Source organism: Halichoerus grypus, chromosome X, assembly GCF_964656455.1.
Source record: "Halichoerus grypus chromosome X, mHalGry1.hap1.1, whole genome shotgun sequence".
Lineage (NCBI taxonomy): Eukaryota > Metazoa > Chordata > Mammalia > Carnivora > Phocidae > Halichoerus > Halichoerus grypus.
Window position 1 is genome coordinate 27,020,222 of NC_135727.1, and position 16,606 is coordinate 27,036,827.

Consider the following 16,606-nt stretch of genomic DNA (forward strand, 5'->3'; position numbering starts at 1 on the left):
ACCATACAGACCCATTTCCCTCCCTGAGGCATACTTGCACTTATTAATTTCAAGAATAACTTATGTAATATCATACATCTAATTTGTATATATGGGTCTGTTTACCAAGTGAGTCATAAATAACAACATAAAATAACCACAATGAGGGTAATCTATAATACAATTTATAAACTCCATATGAAATTATTAATCTATTTTTTGAGTATCATATACATGGACAGATACAAGACATTTCTGCTTTGCTCAACCTCAGTATTACTTACATTTTCTGTATTAATTCAGATATTTATTAAGGGTTGCTTACAAAAGATGGCTACCTACAGTAATTACTAACCTGTTCCTTAACAGTAGTATTCACGTTGGTCAGGTAATGCTGACATATCTGACAGAATACCCGCATCTGTTTCTTTAAACGCAGCAAGTCCTCCTTGAAAAATTTAACATGAACAACTGTAAAAAAACCTCATTTAGTATTTAAGATACTTCAAATTACATAAAATATTATCACATATTTGACTATATTTACTCTACTTGATTAGACCATTTTTCTTAAAAATAGCAACAAACTGCAGCCTTAAAAATATCAGGTATACTAGTGCATAATATCTGAAGTGGTCTGGGTCCTTTAAAATGAGAAAACCTGAGGGGCCTGGGTGGCTCAGTCGTTAAGCGTCTGCCTTCGGCTCAGGTCATGATCCCGGCGTCCTGGGATCAAGCCCCGCATCGGGCTCCCTGCTCTACGGGAAGCCTGCTTCTCCCTCTCCCTCTGCCCCTGCTTGTGTTCCCTCTCTCACTGTGTTTCTCTCTCTGTCAAATACATAAATAAAATCTTTAAAAAAATAAAAATAAAAATAAATAAATAAATAAAATGGGAAAACCTATATGACTGTATATGGCTATCTTTAATGAATCTACTACCTCAGAATGCTTAAAGAGTAAAGATTAATGCACCATCCTCGTTTTGTAATTTGAAGGACAGCCAACTGATGAACAGAAAAAATTGACTAATAAAAGAGACAGCATCTTTCATTTCTTACTTGAAGGATACCAGTTGTACTTTTTAAAAGAGAGATGGACAAAAATCAGTTTTGTAGTATTATTCCAATTTTAAAAAATTTTAATGTCTTGTAAACTTATATTAAAAAGATAAATCTTTTCCTAAGAACAGGTTTAACTTGATTGATTTGGTAAAGAAAACTTAACCAAGCTTCAGGATAATTCTGTATTTAGTATCATTTTTACCCTTTCCTCTCTACTTAAAATATAATCTCTTTTCCCATTTTAATTTTTAATTCAATGCTTTTGACTTAGATGAGCAATCATATTTACTAATATGGTTATTGTTCCTACTATAAGCTTGATATTAAGTTAAATAAATTTCTTAGTTGTTTGACAAAAAATACACTAACAACAATACTAAATTGCTTTTTCAAGAGGAAAATACCCATTTCTTGTACTTTAAAAGCTCAGAGAAATTCTAAGCATTGAAAATTATTCTGATTCTGGGGCGCCTGGGTGGCTCAGTCAGTTAAGCGGCTGCCTTCGGCTCAGGTCATGATCCTGGGATCCTGGGATCGAGCCCCACGTCCAGCTCCCTGCTCAGCGGAGAGCCTGCTTCTCCCTCTCCCTCTGCCTGCCACTCTGCCTACTTGTGCTCTCTATCTCTCTGTCAAATAAATAAAATCTTAAAAATAAATAAATAAATAAATAAATAAATAAAATTATTCTGATTTTATGCAAAAGAAACTTATTATCAAGACAACTGTTTTTGAGAAAAAGAGCTATGAACAACAAATTCTCTATCTCCTAGATATTACATAGTATTTATAAAATGTACCCAAATAATATTTAAGGCTACATCTATTGCAAGTACAATGTTTAAGTTTCCAGTTTACAAATGAAAAAGGCAAGGGACGCCTAGGGTGGCTCAGTCGGTTACAAACGCAAAAGGCAATACTGTTTAGTTCAATTACTCAACACATCAAAGATTACCATTATGGACAAAATTCTGAAAGTTCTATTACCCAGTAGCTGGCACATTATACTCAACCAGAAAGTGATTTACAGTGAATTTGGAACATCAGTAGAAAGATCCTATGTATGAACAACGTGATCCCAAAACAATACTGAGGCATAAGAAGATCTAGGGGCAGCTGGCTTGTTATCATCAATTTATATAATCCAATAGCTGTATGCTTGTTTCAAAAGCTCTTGGTCATAACTTACAAAATCTATATTTCTATATGCTCTCAATACTTTTGAGAATATGGAAATACATAAATTATGCCACCTTAAAATGTGAAAATTTTTTAATTTAAAATCATACCTTTAAACATATTAATGTTCTTTCACTGAATATACATCAATCTACGAACGTAACTTTCTAATGGTACACATGCCTAAGTAGTAATTTAGAAATAAGCAAGACTTTACTGAAATAATTGATCGCATTAAAAGTTTGCTGAAAACAGTTAATGATATTTAATGTAATAAGAACTCCACTGAACTACCACAAACCTTTGTAGAGCTGCTTTCAGTTATCTTTGCAAGCTGCCAAAGGATTACATAGTGAGTACACTGCAGTGCATGAATAACAATCTGTAAAAAGAAGCAAGAGAATACAGTTAAACCTAAAACGTCCCAAGTATTCATTCTTGAAGTTAAATATGTAACTTGAAAATAAATAAAAACCTGCTCAGGCATGTCTCCATTTTCAATTCCGGTTTTCAACAGTTTGTAATTACAAGCAAACAAATCCCACTTTGAAAGATCATGGGCACTGTAAAAAGGAATCAAGTTATATTTAAAAGTTAAGCTTAATCACTTTTATTCTGGACTTGAATGTTAACAAAATGCTGTCAAAGTAAATACAGTAAACTTTTAACAGGCACCCACAACAAAAAAAAAAATGTATTTTTAAAAAAGTATGGTGGGTGATAATCTGTCAATTATTCCCCAATTCAAAACATGACTCTATCAACTATTTTTTATATACAAGCACAAGAAATCTAGCAGAACTGGGACGCCTGGGTGGCTCAGTCGTTAAGTGTCTGCCTTCGGCTCCGGTCATGATCCCAGGGTCCTAGGATTGAGCCCCGCATCAGGCTCCCTGCTCAGCGGGAAGCCTGCTTCTCCCTCTGCCTGCCGCTCCTCCTGCTTGTACTCTCTCTCTCTTTCTCTGACAAATAAATAAAATATTTAAAAAATTTATTTAAAAAAAAAATCTAGCAGAACTGATAACATTATAACCCTAAAACATGCAAGTTGGTTTTGATTTTGCTACAGTTTTAAGAAATCAGAAACATTAAAATTCAACTTACTTATGAAAAGCAGTGATTCTCTTCAACGTTGACAATACCTGATACGCATCATCTTCATCAGGTTCTTCGCCCTATGAATATTAATTATATATAATATTAAATCTTAATAACCACCAAAGTGAAAAATCTTAGACTATCACATTAGTGATACCACCTTAAAAAGGAAGAATAGCCTAACACGACAAATTAACTTTGTCATTCAATACCTAGATCTGTCCAAATTTAAAGCAATATGGCTGGAGTAATGAGCCAACAGAGTTGTTATCACAGGTACATTATACCCAAGAGAGAAACACTGAATGACATTTTCCCCTCTCCCTTAAAGTAACCTTGACATAAAACTATGAAGACATTTAGTCTTTCACAGTAAAAAATGCATTAGGACAACAAAGAAAAATATAGTAAAGGACAAGCAAGAGATCATAAAGACAATACCTAAAAGATAAAACCTAAATGAATGAAACATAGTGCTCAAGAAAGACATACCAGACTAGTAACAATTTGGGAAAAACCTTCTGAATAAAGCCTAGATATGCGCTAGTCCTTTCTGGATATCAATTTTCCAATTGAGAGTAACTTTAAGTTTTTGAAAATTTTATGAGTCTTACTGCATGAAACTTATAAATTTTTTAAACACTATCAAACATACTGTACTGAACCCCAAGTCTCTCAAAAAACACTTGTTTCTAAACTTAGTTTTTCTACACAAATAATTAAACTTAATTAACCCACTGCTTGATTTTAAATTAACTCGTCCTAATCACAATCGTATCTAGCCAAGAGTAGAGCCATTACATTTTTTAACTAAGAATGTGATCACTGTACATTAACTTATTTGCACAAACCGCCAGTTAAGTAAAATTTATAAGCACGGATTGTTACACAAAAAAAGAAAGCTTAAGAAGTAACGGCTATTCGGCTCAGGTCATGATCCTGGAGTCCCGGGATCGAGTCCCACATCGGGCTCCCTGCTCGGCAGGGTGTCTGCTTCTCCCTCTGACCCTCCCCCCTCTCATGTGCTCTCTCTCATTCTCTCTCTCTCAAATAAATAAATAAAATCTTTAAAAAAAAAAAAAAAAAAAAGAAGTAACAGCTAAACAAGAAAACTGAAAATTACACAGTCCATATGATCTTTGCAACATTAATGACAAAAGTGATGTGGAAAGGGCTAAATGCATTAATTTGAGAATTATGACTTTTTATTTTATGTAAGTCAATTAAACTGTGAAGTACATATTTTCTTTTTTTATTATTAATGTTCAGTTAGCCACTGTATAGTACAACATTAGTTTTTGATGTAGTATTCAATGATTCATTAGTTCCATATAACACCCAGTGCTCATCTCAACATGTACCCTCCTTAATCAAAACAGATAAAAGTAAAAAAAAACCATTAGTGTATTTGAGTGCCACACTTTTAAGTTTCTTTGGAAATATAACAGAACACAGGAAACCCCAAAATCAACAGTCGCTATAACAGCAATTTATCAAGGCTTTACAGTATCAAAGATCATTAATTACCTTTCCTTACTAACACTGCCAAAACAGTACGAAATAGACTACTTTGAGGCTACATGGCCATAGTCTAGCTCTCCTTTTCTGTTCCATTTACACCCTGTTGCCTAACAGCCTCTAGTTTAGCTAAACCCTGGTAACTTCTGAGATCATTTCTTTAAAGTTAAAGGGGGGGAGGGGGGAAATTAGTTTTGCTTTCATCTTCTCCAAGTCACAGATTCTTACCACCTTCCCATTTTGGTGGAGGAGTAATAGTAGCATGATAATCAAAGAACAGAATGTCTGAATATTTTTCAACATACTGCTAGGGACTATCACCAGGAATGGTGACTAATTCAGTTACTCAAGGGGAGGGACCCAACTGACAAAATACTTTTAATATATACCTCTTGCAGAAAATCTTCAAGAAGCCGGTTAAATTTATCTGCCAACTCATCTATCAGTTGACTTCTTGAAATATCTACCCTGTTGAAGATTGTGAACTCTTCATTACAGAGTGCATGGTAAGTCTTAGAACATGCTTCCAAAACATCTGTATCTGTGTGCTTCTCTACAATATTCCGGATCTGTCGTAATAAGGCATCCAAATGCTGCAAAGTCAAAGTTTTTTTCATTAAAACTAAGGCACATATTAGAAAAAACTAAGGTATGTATGACAGGCACAGAAAGACTACACTTAAAAGCTTCAAAAATAATAACTCTACAACAAGTAGGGCATACATTTTGATGTGTTTTCCTAGTCGTGGTAAATAAATACACTGACCCACCCATATACTTATTTCCTCAGCTTTAATGGGAATAATATTTCCTATCTCATAGGGCTTTGGTGAGAATGTTAATACAAATAATTTATAAAAGTATTCAATGAATATTAACTGCTTTCATTTTATAATTGTTATTATCCAGCTACCTACCCCCAATCTCCTTAAATCTCTCAGATACAGTCAAATAATGGCTAGGAATGAGAAAATGGCTATGGTCATGAATCAAAGGGAAGACTCATTAATGCCATTCTCTAAATCCTACTTATAAAAAATAAAGAAGATATATAAAATGTAGGTTTCCTTTAACATTAGAAGGTTCAAGAATATAAACAAACAATATGATGGGATGAACAAAACTAGTAGTTTTTCTTCAAGGTGTTTTTATATAGAGGAAACATTGTACCTTTTCTAATCGTCCAGTGGTATATATTTCCAAATCAAAATATTGAGGCAACTGCAACAAGTTAGTCACCTTTTCTGCATCTATAGAGTACTTTGAAATAAAAAAAAATCATGTCAAAACATCACAATAATGTTAAGTAAACATTATAATACAAATCAGTTTGACATTTCCAAAGAAAACCTGTAATTTCTTACAAGTACTCGTCTATTACACAAACTTACCTTAGCTAATAACTGAGGAAGGGCCACAGCAAAAAGTTCAGTGATTTTTGTCCTGTCATCCAACTGGGTCTTCTTCTCCTTCGCTGTCAGCACCTAAAGTAGCACAACGATGCTTTTAAGTATTTATTAAACCTAGTAACACTGTTAGATGCTCAAGTTTAAGTTAAGACATACAAAATAAGTAATGAAACTACATTTTAAATGACAGATACCAAAATTTCTACTATAAAACATGAAACCCAAAAGTAACAAAGAATAACTATAACGAGCACAATATTTTTTAAAAAGCCACCTAAAATAACAGCAAAAAAAAAAACTTGGAATAGTTCTAGAGGCAAAACCAATACCCAATTAAAGTAACCAACGCTACCATTAGACAAATAAAGCAGCAGTTAGGAAGGAAATGTAGTTTAGGAGCTTATATAACAATGGGACTGAGTAGCATTTCAGCCTATTCTAAGCTGTGGGCCATGATGCATGGGTTATGAATTCAACATGAATTCACTCATGACAGCATGAATTCTATCATCAATTAGAAAAAGGAAAAAAAAGAAAACAAAATAAAATAGAATGCGTCACATACCATAAGTATTGTTCGAAGAACTTTTGTTTGCTATACACAGACACATATATATAGATGTATACTATGTAACAAACCATATATTTTTGTGCCTCTTAATCAAAAAACTTTCAAAGGCTGTGGAGTTGTTGGTCTACAATACAAATATATGTGAACTTTGCAGTGATGCATTAAAATATAATCCAGGGAAATAGGAATTTCTCCATTTTGATGAATAATTATGTTTTAATTCCTGATTTTTATTAAAAGGAAAAGAAAGCAAATCTATAAATAAACCAAAATGCAAAAATGCACAATTCTAAAACGGTGAGCTAGAATCAGTCTTGAGAGCAGTCAATCACTTTATCTCCTGTAGTAACTAACAAAGTATCTCATGGAAAGAACTCAAATTTCCCATTGCTAATACTTTAAAATTTACTTCTAACACATATGTATTAGCAAAGATCATCTGAAAAATAAAGTGTAAGATTCAAAAATTTGGCTCTATAGTTACATGCAAGAATTTTTAAAATCATAATCAAAAGAAGAAACACACCTTAGAATAGTGAAACTATACCAACATACCCTTTTTCCTGTCCCTCTTCCCACAGGGGGATGACATTCAGCTGCTTGTCTAATGGTACAAAGCATTATTTCAATCAGAGCACTCTCTTGTCTATCTGTTAGTGCTGAAAAAAAAATCAGAAAGAATTAACCTATTTCTTTTCCCTATATGTTACTTTTAAGTATTACATAACAATCCTTCTGCCTGTGACAGAATCTGACCTAATATACTAAAGAAAATCCCATTACTGTATCACAGATAGGATGAGAACTTGTTTACTGAACAGTACAAATCTGTGTACCACTGGTCCACAATTTAACCAAAGAAAATATGAACACGGATACCAGAAAAATTTTTTAAAAATTCAATATTGACAGCAACTATATCTTTCTTCGTAATATTCGTGTATATGAAAACAAAATTATTCACAAAGATTTTCAAGTACTTTTTTTTTTAAGATTTATTTATTTGAGAGCGAGAAAACACTCCAGCGGGGGAGGGGTAGAGAGAAAGGGAGAAGGAGAGAATCTCAAGCAGACTCCGTACCCAGCACAAGGCCCAATCTCAGGACCCTGAGAAAGAATCACATGCCCAACCGACTAAGCCACCCAGGCACCCCTCAATTACTTTTTAATATTAAAGATGTTAATAAGCAAGCACTCTCAATTACTTTTTAATATTAAAGATAAACAAATGGCATAAGTAAAATCTAGTTTTAAAACTGACTAGACAACAAAATACCATTAACTAAACAGCCATTTACCTTCTTCTCCACTAAGAGGCTCCTCCAGCAACAAGCTATTCATACATTCCCAGTCTTTCAGTAGCTCTGTAGCACAGTCCCACATGCTATCCACAAGGTAAGCTGCATGCTCATGTAACTAAAATTAAAAAAGAGCAATGTGGTCTTAGACAAATAGCATACTAGCCTTAATTCAAAAGAATGGAAACTTTGTTGGCACCATGTACAAACCCAAACAGCAATCTGTTTTTTGAGGTCAAATGGAAAACAGGACAAAGAAACTGCCTTAGCTGGCTGAGTATAAGTAAACCCAGTTGGGTAGTATCATTAAACATGTCTCACAATAATCATTACAATAGTTAACCAGAAAATTAATTCTGAAAAGATTATATGCATGTATATTTAGTGCCTATTTGGACTCAATATTACATGAGTTAACCACACTCAGTTATAAAATATACTATGAATTTAATTTAACAGGAGGGATAATGGCTACTTAAAACATAAAAAAAAGTTTATCAATTCAATATATAAGCATATTATTTATCTTCGTTTTGTGAAGCCTAAAAGGCCCTACAGCTTCCCAACTTGTTTTAGGGGACTATCATTACAATAATACCAAAACCTGTCCAAGACATTACAAATAAAAAAATATGGAGGCCAACATCTAAGATGAACATAGAGGGAATATCCTCAAAAAACCAGCAAAGCAAAACCAGCAATATATAGAAAGGATAATAGATCATGACCAAGTAGGTTTTATCCTAGGAATTCAAGGTTGGTTCAACATTCAAAAAACCAGTCAACATAATTCAAATATTAATATAATGAAGGATAAAATAATCATCTCAATAAAATAATCACCTCAGAAAAAGCACTGGGCAGAATTCAACATCCGTTCATGATAAAACTCAACAAAAGGGATAGAAGGAAACATTCTCAATATAAACAACTACCATGTGACCTATCACTAATAACAATATAGAAATACTGGATGCCTTTCCCCTAAGATCAGGAACAATCCAAAGATGTCCACTCTCACCACTTCTATTCAACATTCTACTGGATGTCCTAATCAGTTCAGTAAGGCCAGGGGAAAATGGCATAAATGTAAGAAAGGAAGAAGTAAACTGAACGTTATTTGCAAATGACTTGACTGCATTATTATAAAGAATCCCAAGGAATCTATTAAAACCTTACTAAAATAAGTGAATTTAGCAAAGTTACAGATGAGTGGTCAATATGCAAAAACCAACTGTATTTCTATATACAGAAAAAATTTAAAAATGTATTTAAAAGACCCTAAAACTGATTGAATAATACATAATATGAACACCAAAAATGTACGTTGGATCCTCTCAAATTCTGGTTAACAGGCAAATTTTCAACCTGAGGGAAACCTAAAAGAGCTGATGTTAAATGTAAATCCCTATCTACAACAAAATTAATAAAGCAGGTACCAAATATTGAGAACAAAGTGCAAGGTCTGTGTTAAGAGTTTCACATGAAAAATAAAGAGTTTTACATGGATTAGCTCAGTGATACCTAAGAAATTATTACCCACATATTTACAAGGAAAATGAGGCTTAGAAAGATTAAGTAACTAAACCAGTTATGCAAATAGTAAGTAGAGGGGCCCAATTGGTAATCAGGTCTTTCTGACTCCAAAATTCATACTCTTAGTACTATACATAAATCCTATTATTTGAACATCTTACTAAAAGAATTTTTTTTAATTTTGTGTAATGGGTACAACCCTATTATATCCAAGATTTACTGTGATATATGGAAGATTTTAAGATGTACGTTATTTCAACCCCTTCTCCAAATTGTTTTGAACATAAGTATAAAATGAACAACATCAACTAACCTCACTTTCCAGAAAGAAAAAAACCAATGTCTTAACAAGGTTGGCATTTGGACCTTGTCGTCCCCTTCTTTTCATCATACCGTCGTCCTCTGGATCTCTACGACTGAAGAGCCTATGATCAAGACAAAGTATTTACTTTTAAAACAAAAAAAACCCTATTTCCTAATTTAAAAAATTAAATTCATATTTAAGCATCTAATAAAAGAGAGTAAATGGGACCTGGGTAGGTATTCTCCAACATGATACCCAAGTAAATAATAGCTATAAACCTTTTTCATTTCATACTTAATGGTACTTCTAAGTCCTCTCAAATTAACTTCTCAAGTTAATTTTATGGAGTTATGGATTACTTCTTTTTTATAAGATTTTATTTATTTGAGAGGGAGCGAGCAAGCGAGCAAGCAAAAGAGCACAAGCAGGGGGAGCAACATGCAGAGGGAAGGGGAGAAGCAGGCTCCCCGCTGAGCAGGAAGCCTGCTGTGGGGCTCAATCCCAGGACCCTCAGACCAAAGTCCAAGCCAAAAGCAGATGCCCAACTGACTGAGCCACCCAGGCGCCCCTGGATTTTTAAAAACATTACTGCATTTTATGCAACCATTTCCTTTTGTAGAAGTATTACACTAGCCCATACCATTTATGCACATTAATCTATGATATTCATCTCTTTAAAACTGAACATTTATTTTCCTTCTATCCTTCTTGCACAATTGTCTCAAAGTGACTTCAGTGGCCTCTTTCTATGGATATCATGGTGGTTTTTCCTTATAAATAACAAAGAAATATCACTGGGTAGCAATAAATAGAAACTGGAGTATGAACATTTTACATCATGTACTCTAACACTCCCCCATCCCAAACAGGCATTTTAATAAAATCTTACAAAGATATAGTTTAGTCCATGTGTTCAAACTGTTCTCTTTATTTTTTTTTAAGAGAAACCATCTTTTCTTTTTTTTTTTCTTAAAGATTTTCTTTATTAATTTGAGAGAGAGAATGAGAGAGAGAGCACCCAAGCAGGGAGAGGGGCAGAGGGAAGGGGAGAAGCAGACTTCCCCACTGAGCAGGGAACCCGACAGTGGGCTTGATCCCAGTATCCCGGGATCATGACCTGAGCCGAAGGCAGACACTTAACCAACTGAGTTAGTGGTTACACGGTTAAGCGTCTGCCTTCGGCTCAGGGCGATCGAGTCCCACATCGGGCTCCCTGCTCAGCGGGGAGTCTGCTTCTCCCTCTGCCCCCCCCCCACCCTGCTCTTGTGCTCTCTCTCACTCTCTCTCAAATAAATAAATAAAATCTTAAAAAATAAATAAATAAAATAAAAGCCATTACATAACACTTGCTCAATGTTTTCTGTGGTCAGATATTCACACCGCTATCCATACTACTTAATCTGAGGTGTTATACCAACATAAAAAGGACTATAGGATTTTAGGGATTCTTATGTCAAACTATATCAAACACGTGAAGCAAAACCTTTTAATATTTTCTAAAGCAAGCAGTAACAGGCTTAAGACTAAATATTATAATAGGGCAATAGTTAGAAGCTGACATTGGAGAAAACAATGAAAAATTAGGAAAAGGTCTTAACATGATGATGTAGTTAGGTATATTTTTATATATTTTATATATGTTTATGTATTTTATTCAATAAAAGACATTTCCCTTTGAAGATTTAACTTCTACAAACCAAGTAAATTGGAGAATTGAAACCTTTAAAGGAAAGAGTAAAATGTGAAAGTTTCTACTTGACCTGTATGAATAATTTTTTAAATGAATTATATATATTTTTAGTATCGATTACAGTACAATAAAATTACTATCATAAAAGTATACTTTAGAAAATACAAAAATATAGGTTTACTTTTTGTAGAGAAATTCCCCAGCTGCTACTGCTACTGGCCGGTGAGCTGAATAAACCAGATGGTAGACATTTTCACAATCTTCTGCAGTAAGAACTTCTTCACTACTCCTTTAAAAAAAAAAAAAAAGAGCAGTAGCAGTTTCAATGACTTAATTTTAAGGATACTGAGTACCACGATCCATGCTTGTACATTAAAAATAATACACTTTTCACTACTTGTGTTAAAAAAAGAAAAAGAAAAATTGACCTTATCTGATTATCATCTGTCAGTAAAAGCATGCCCTGACAAAAGAGCTGAATATTTTGTCAACATCTAAGATCAATGGGAGGTCAAATTAGAGTGAATACCAGAATACAGAAATATATGTTGAAGAGAAGTAACAATGTGACAAGGATGCTAAAGAGAAAGGAAGACAAAATAATATAAACTAACGTAAAAAAATTAAGTGGTGGCATTCTAAGAGCTTAGAGTTAATAATCACAGAAAACACTCTGTATATATTTCACAGTAATATTAACGAGATAAGATCACATTAAAATATACTAACAGCCCAATTATCTCACAATGATGAATACTTCACCATGTACTAAACACCATATGAGGAAATGCAAATGGTTTTTTGAAATAATCAACATTTAAATGCCAAAGACCTTTAATTACCATCTACCACTGGAAAAATCTTACTAAAATGTAGTGTTCATTTTCCTGATCTTATTTTTAAAAAACAAAATAAACCTAATAAAATCTTCCTGGTAAATAAAAGTCATTATTAGGCCCATCAATCACAGTACCCCAGGGTAAACCTCGTCGAGTTCTTCCCTTACAGACTCTGCTTTCAGGGTCCCGGTGTCTGGCAGCTCTTTACCCCCTAATATGCTTTCCGTCTGCTGTGAAATAAACAATCTAGGTTTTTAGCACTCTATGTAAATTGAGAACCATAGGACCACCACCAGCAAAAAAAAAGTCTAAAGTACATTAGATGATCAGCTGAGGAGTTCAGATCCTTTTTGGTTTTCTGCTGTGCTCAAAGTTTCCAGAAGTCTGATGCCTAAGGAAATATTACTTCTTTTTGAGAGAAACAAAACCAAAATGTTAAAATTCAAGTTTTGAAAGCCTTTTGACTTAAGATACTCTATGTATAATACTGAATTGTTACTGGAAAAACCACCTGTGTCATTTTATAATGAAAAGACATATATTGAATCAAATCAGTTAAAGTATAGTTAAATGTGCAGTTCACTCATTTTCATTGTTTGAGAAGGAATGTTCCTGACAACTTTCAGTTATTAGGTATTTATAATGGCTGAATCAACATAAATGAGTCTATTATCCTTCATAAAAATATGAGAAATAAGGAAAGATGTCCACAGGGTATTGAGGAAGAAGCAGCTACAGAAATACATATAGAGTACTATTACTTTCTTATTTCATAATTCTTTCAATACTTTCATAACATGTATATATATTTATAATTTTTTAAGTCCAACTAAAAAAGAAAATGCAATAGTTTAGACTGCTCAAAATAGCTATTATCTTACATATTTAATTCTTCCTCTACTGATAATCATTTAGGCTATTTCAATAATTCTATTACAAACAATGCTATGTTAGAGAATGTGAGCATTTAAAATTTTGAATATAGATACTGCCAAGCTTTTCTCCAAAGGGATTATACCAATTTATAGTCCCCCATCACAGTGTTTTAAAGACCTGTTTTTGCACAGCTTCAACAACACAGTGTATTACCAAACACTTTTGTATCTTTGTCAAGCAACAGGTTAAAAAATGATCTCATTTTAATTTACCTGTCTCTGAGTGTGGCTAAACATCTTTTCATATATTTTTTAATTTTCTTTCTGTCCATGATCTGGTTCTCTTAACTTTTGACCATTATTAGGTTTCCATCCTTTAATTTACTAAAATTGACTCCAATGATAAAAATATTTTGACCAATCTGTCATTGGTTTTCTGAGTTTATGGTATTTTATGTCATATAGACATTTTTTCATTTTTATGTAGTTAATTCAATGATTTTTTTATGTCTAGGTTTTATGTCATGTTCAGAGAGCTCTTGCTCATTTTACATATAAAACAAACAAAAATAAAAACGTTTAATCCTCCCCAAGTTTTCATCTAGTACTTTAATGGTTTCATTTACTTGCATTTAAACATGTCATCCATCTGGAAATTATTTTTGTATAAGGAATGAGATGGGAATCTGATTTAATTTTTCCCCAAATAGAACCTAGCTGTCACAAAACCATTTATCTTTTTTTTTTTTTTAAGATTTTATGTATTTATTTGACAGCAAGAGAGAGAGCACACGTTCAAGCAAGGGAAGCGGCAGGCAGAGGGAGAAGCGGGCTCCCTGCTCTGCTCGACGTGGGGCTCGATCCCAGGACCCTGAGATCATGACCCAAGCCGAAGGCAGATGTTCAACCGACTGAGCCACCCAAGTGCCCCAAAACCATTTATTTTCTTAAAGGAAATGCCACCCTCACCCTATACTAGGTTCCTGGATTTGTTTGTGTTTGTCTGTATTCTTTATTCTCTGCTACTAATCAGTCTATTCACACACCAGTACCAAAATTTAAAAATTACTATAGTTTTACACAGTATGACTTAAAATGATACTGGGCAGTCATCACACATTAGTTTTTATCACAATTTCAGTGGCTACTATTACATGATGAATTTTCCATAGGAGTGTCAGAAGTAGCATGCTAGGTTAAAAAAAATACCCTTTGGCAATTATTATTTGGATCATGGTAACAATCTAAATGTCCACTGACAGATGAATGGGTAAATAAAATGTGGTATAAACATACAACGGAGTATTACTGAGCCTCAAAAGTAAATGAAATCTACATGCTACAACATGAATGAACTCTGAAGATACCATGGTAACTGAAATAAGCCGGATACAAAAGGACAGATACTGTAAGATTCCACTTATGTGAATTACCTAAAATAGTTAAATTCATAGAGATAAAAAGTACAACAGTGGTCACCAGGGGCCAGGCAGGAAGGAAGGAATAGGGAATCAGTGTTTAATGGGTACAAAGTTTTAGTATGGGATGATTAAAAATAGTTCTGGATATGCATAATGGTGATGGCTTCACAACAAGGTGAACATACTAAATGCTACTAAACTGTACATTTAAAATGTACTTAAAATTCTAAAAATTTTTATGACTAATATTCCATTGTATATATATATACCACATCTTCTTTATCCATTCATCTGTTGATGGGGCACTTATGTTGCTTCTATGTCTTGGCTATAGTAAATAATGTTCCAATAAACATAGGGGTGCATGTATCTGTTCAAATTAGTGTTTCCATTGTCTTTGGGTAAATACCCAGAAGTGGAATTACTGGATCCTATGGTACTCCTATTTTTAGGGTCTTTTTGTTTGTTTTTTGAGGAACCTCCATACTGTTTTCATTTATAAAGAACTCATACAACTCAACATCAAAAATGAAGAAAAATCTGATTTAAAAACTGGGCAGAGGACCTGAATAGACATTTTTCCAAAGACATACAGATGACCAACGGACAAATGAAAAGATGGTCAACATCACTAATCATTAAGGAAATGCAAATCAAAACCACAATGAGGTATCACTTCACACCAGTCAGAATGGCTAATATCAAAAAGACAAGAAAGAACAGTGTTGGCAAGAATGGAAAAAAAGGAAGCCTCATGCACTGTTACCAAAGGGGAGGGGAGTAGGGGAATGGCGAAATGGGTGAAGGAATTAAGAGGTACAAAATTCCAGTTATAAAATAAGTAAGTCACAAGGATGAAAAGTACATCATAGGGAATATAGTCAGTAATACCGTAATACACATATTGTGGTGAGCATTTCATAAAGTATATAATTATTAAATCACTATGTTGTACACCTGAAATGAACTTAATATTATTTGCCAACTACACTTCAATTAGAAATTAAAAAAAATTTTTTTTTAATTAAAATGGTAAATTTTTTAAAAAGGAAACAACTGCATCATTACTACTACATTTTAACATAACAGAATGCTTTAAACTCAGATTGTTTCCAGAGAAATTTCAGTAAATACTAATTTCTAAAAGTGTAACAAAATATAATAAGCACATTTAATACACTCAAGTGTTTAACTTTTTTCAAGGGCACCTAAGACCGTGAAATGGAAAGGAAACTGATCATTAGAATGGGAACACAGGAATTCCTAGCTCAGTTAAAATTTTCTAGTCTAATGGTTCCTTATTTCAGTTTACTCAATCTTACATGAGAAAACTGAACTTCCAGCTGCAAAAATTCCATGTCTTAAGTTATTAAAATTTAGAACCAGATAAATTTAAACCATCTTGTCTAATGTAATATTTAAATATCTGGACATTAGTAATATGCAATAAGTACATACTTACTGTAAAACAAGAGTAAGTAATTTTATTGCTTGTACTGCAACATCATATTCTTTGTCAAGGGTCATAGACACAATTCTATCCTAAGGACAAAAAAATTAAGATATTTTTAAAGTAAGAGAAAAATATTTTCAAACAACAGGTAATTTTTAAATACTTAAAGTAATACTAACCTTGAACCGACTGGTAAAAAGCTCCAGTTTGGAATTAAGCTCTTTGTTATAATAAAGCCCTTGTAGAGCAGTGAGACATTTGAGTCTTACCTCACCTTGCTAAATGAAGCAAGAGGAGAAAATGCATTAAAACTCTGCATATTTTCAACCTGAATATTCAAGACATACACAGTATCTTTTACTTTAGATTTTTAAATAT

The 16,606-nt window shown here is 33.3% G+C and overlaps 1 protein-coding gene across 6 annotated transcripts in view; it reads right to left on the minus strand.

The window, feature by feature from the left end:
* The window catches only part of STAG2 (STAG2 cohesin complex component), a 129,546-nt gene that overhangs the window by 30,959 nt on the left and 81,981 nt on the right, over positions 1-16,606 (minus strand). For all 6 annotated transcript variants that reach the window (XM_078064337.1, XM_078064332.1, XM_078064336.1 and 3 more), the window contains 13 exons: positions 16,408-16,506; positions 16,238-16,317; positions 11,822-11,929; positions 9,960-10,071; positions 8,111-8,228; positions 7,368-7,471; positions 6,224-6,316; positions 6,003-6,092; positions 5,222-5,425; positions 3,321-3,391; positions 2,692-2,779; positions 2,518-2,598; positions 335-427 (listed from right to left, as the gene is read on the minus strand). In XM_078064337.1, the coding sequence (XP_077920463.1) occupies positions 335-427; positions 2,518-2,598; positions 2,692-2,779; positions 3,321-3,391; positions 5,222-5,425; positions 6,003-6,092; positions 6,224-6,316; positions 7,368-7,471; positions 8,111-8,228; positions 9,960-10,071; positions 11,822-11,929; positions 16,238-16,317; positions 16,408-16,506 (1,341 nt within the window). The remainder of the gene's footprint in view (positions 1-334; positions 428-2,517; positions 2,599-2,691; positions 2,780-3,320; positions 3,392-5,221; positions 5,426-6,002; positions 6,093-6,223; positions 6,317-7,367; positions 7,472-8,110; positions 8,229-9,959; positions 10,072-11,821; positions 11,930-16,237; positions 16,318-16,407; positions 16,507-16,606) is intronic.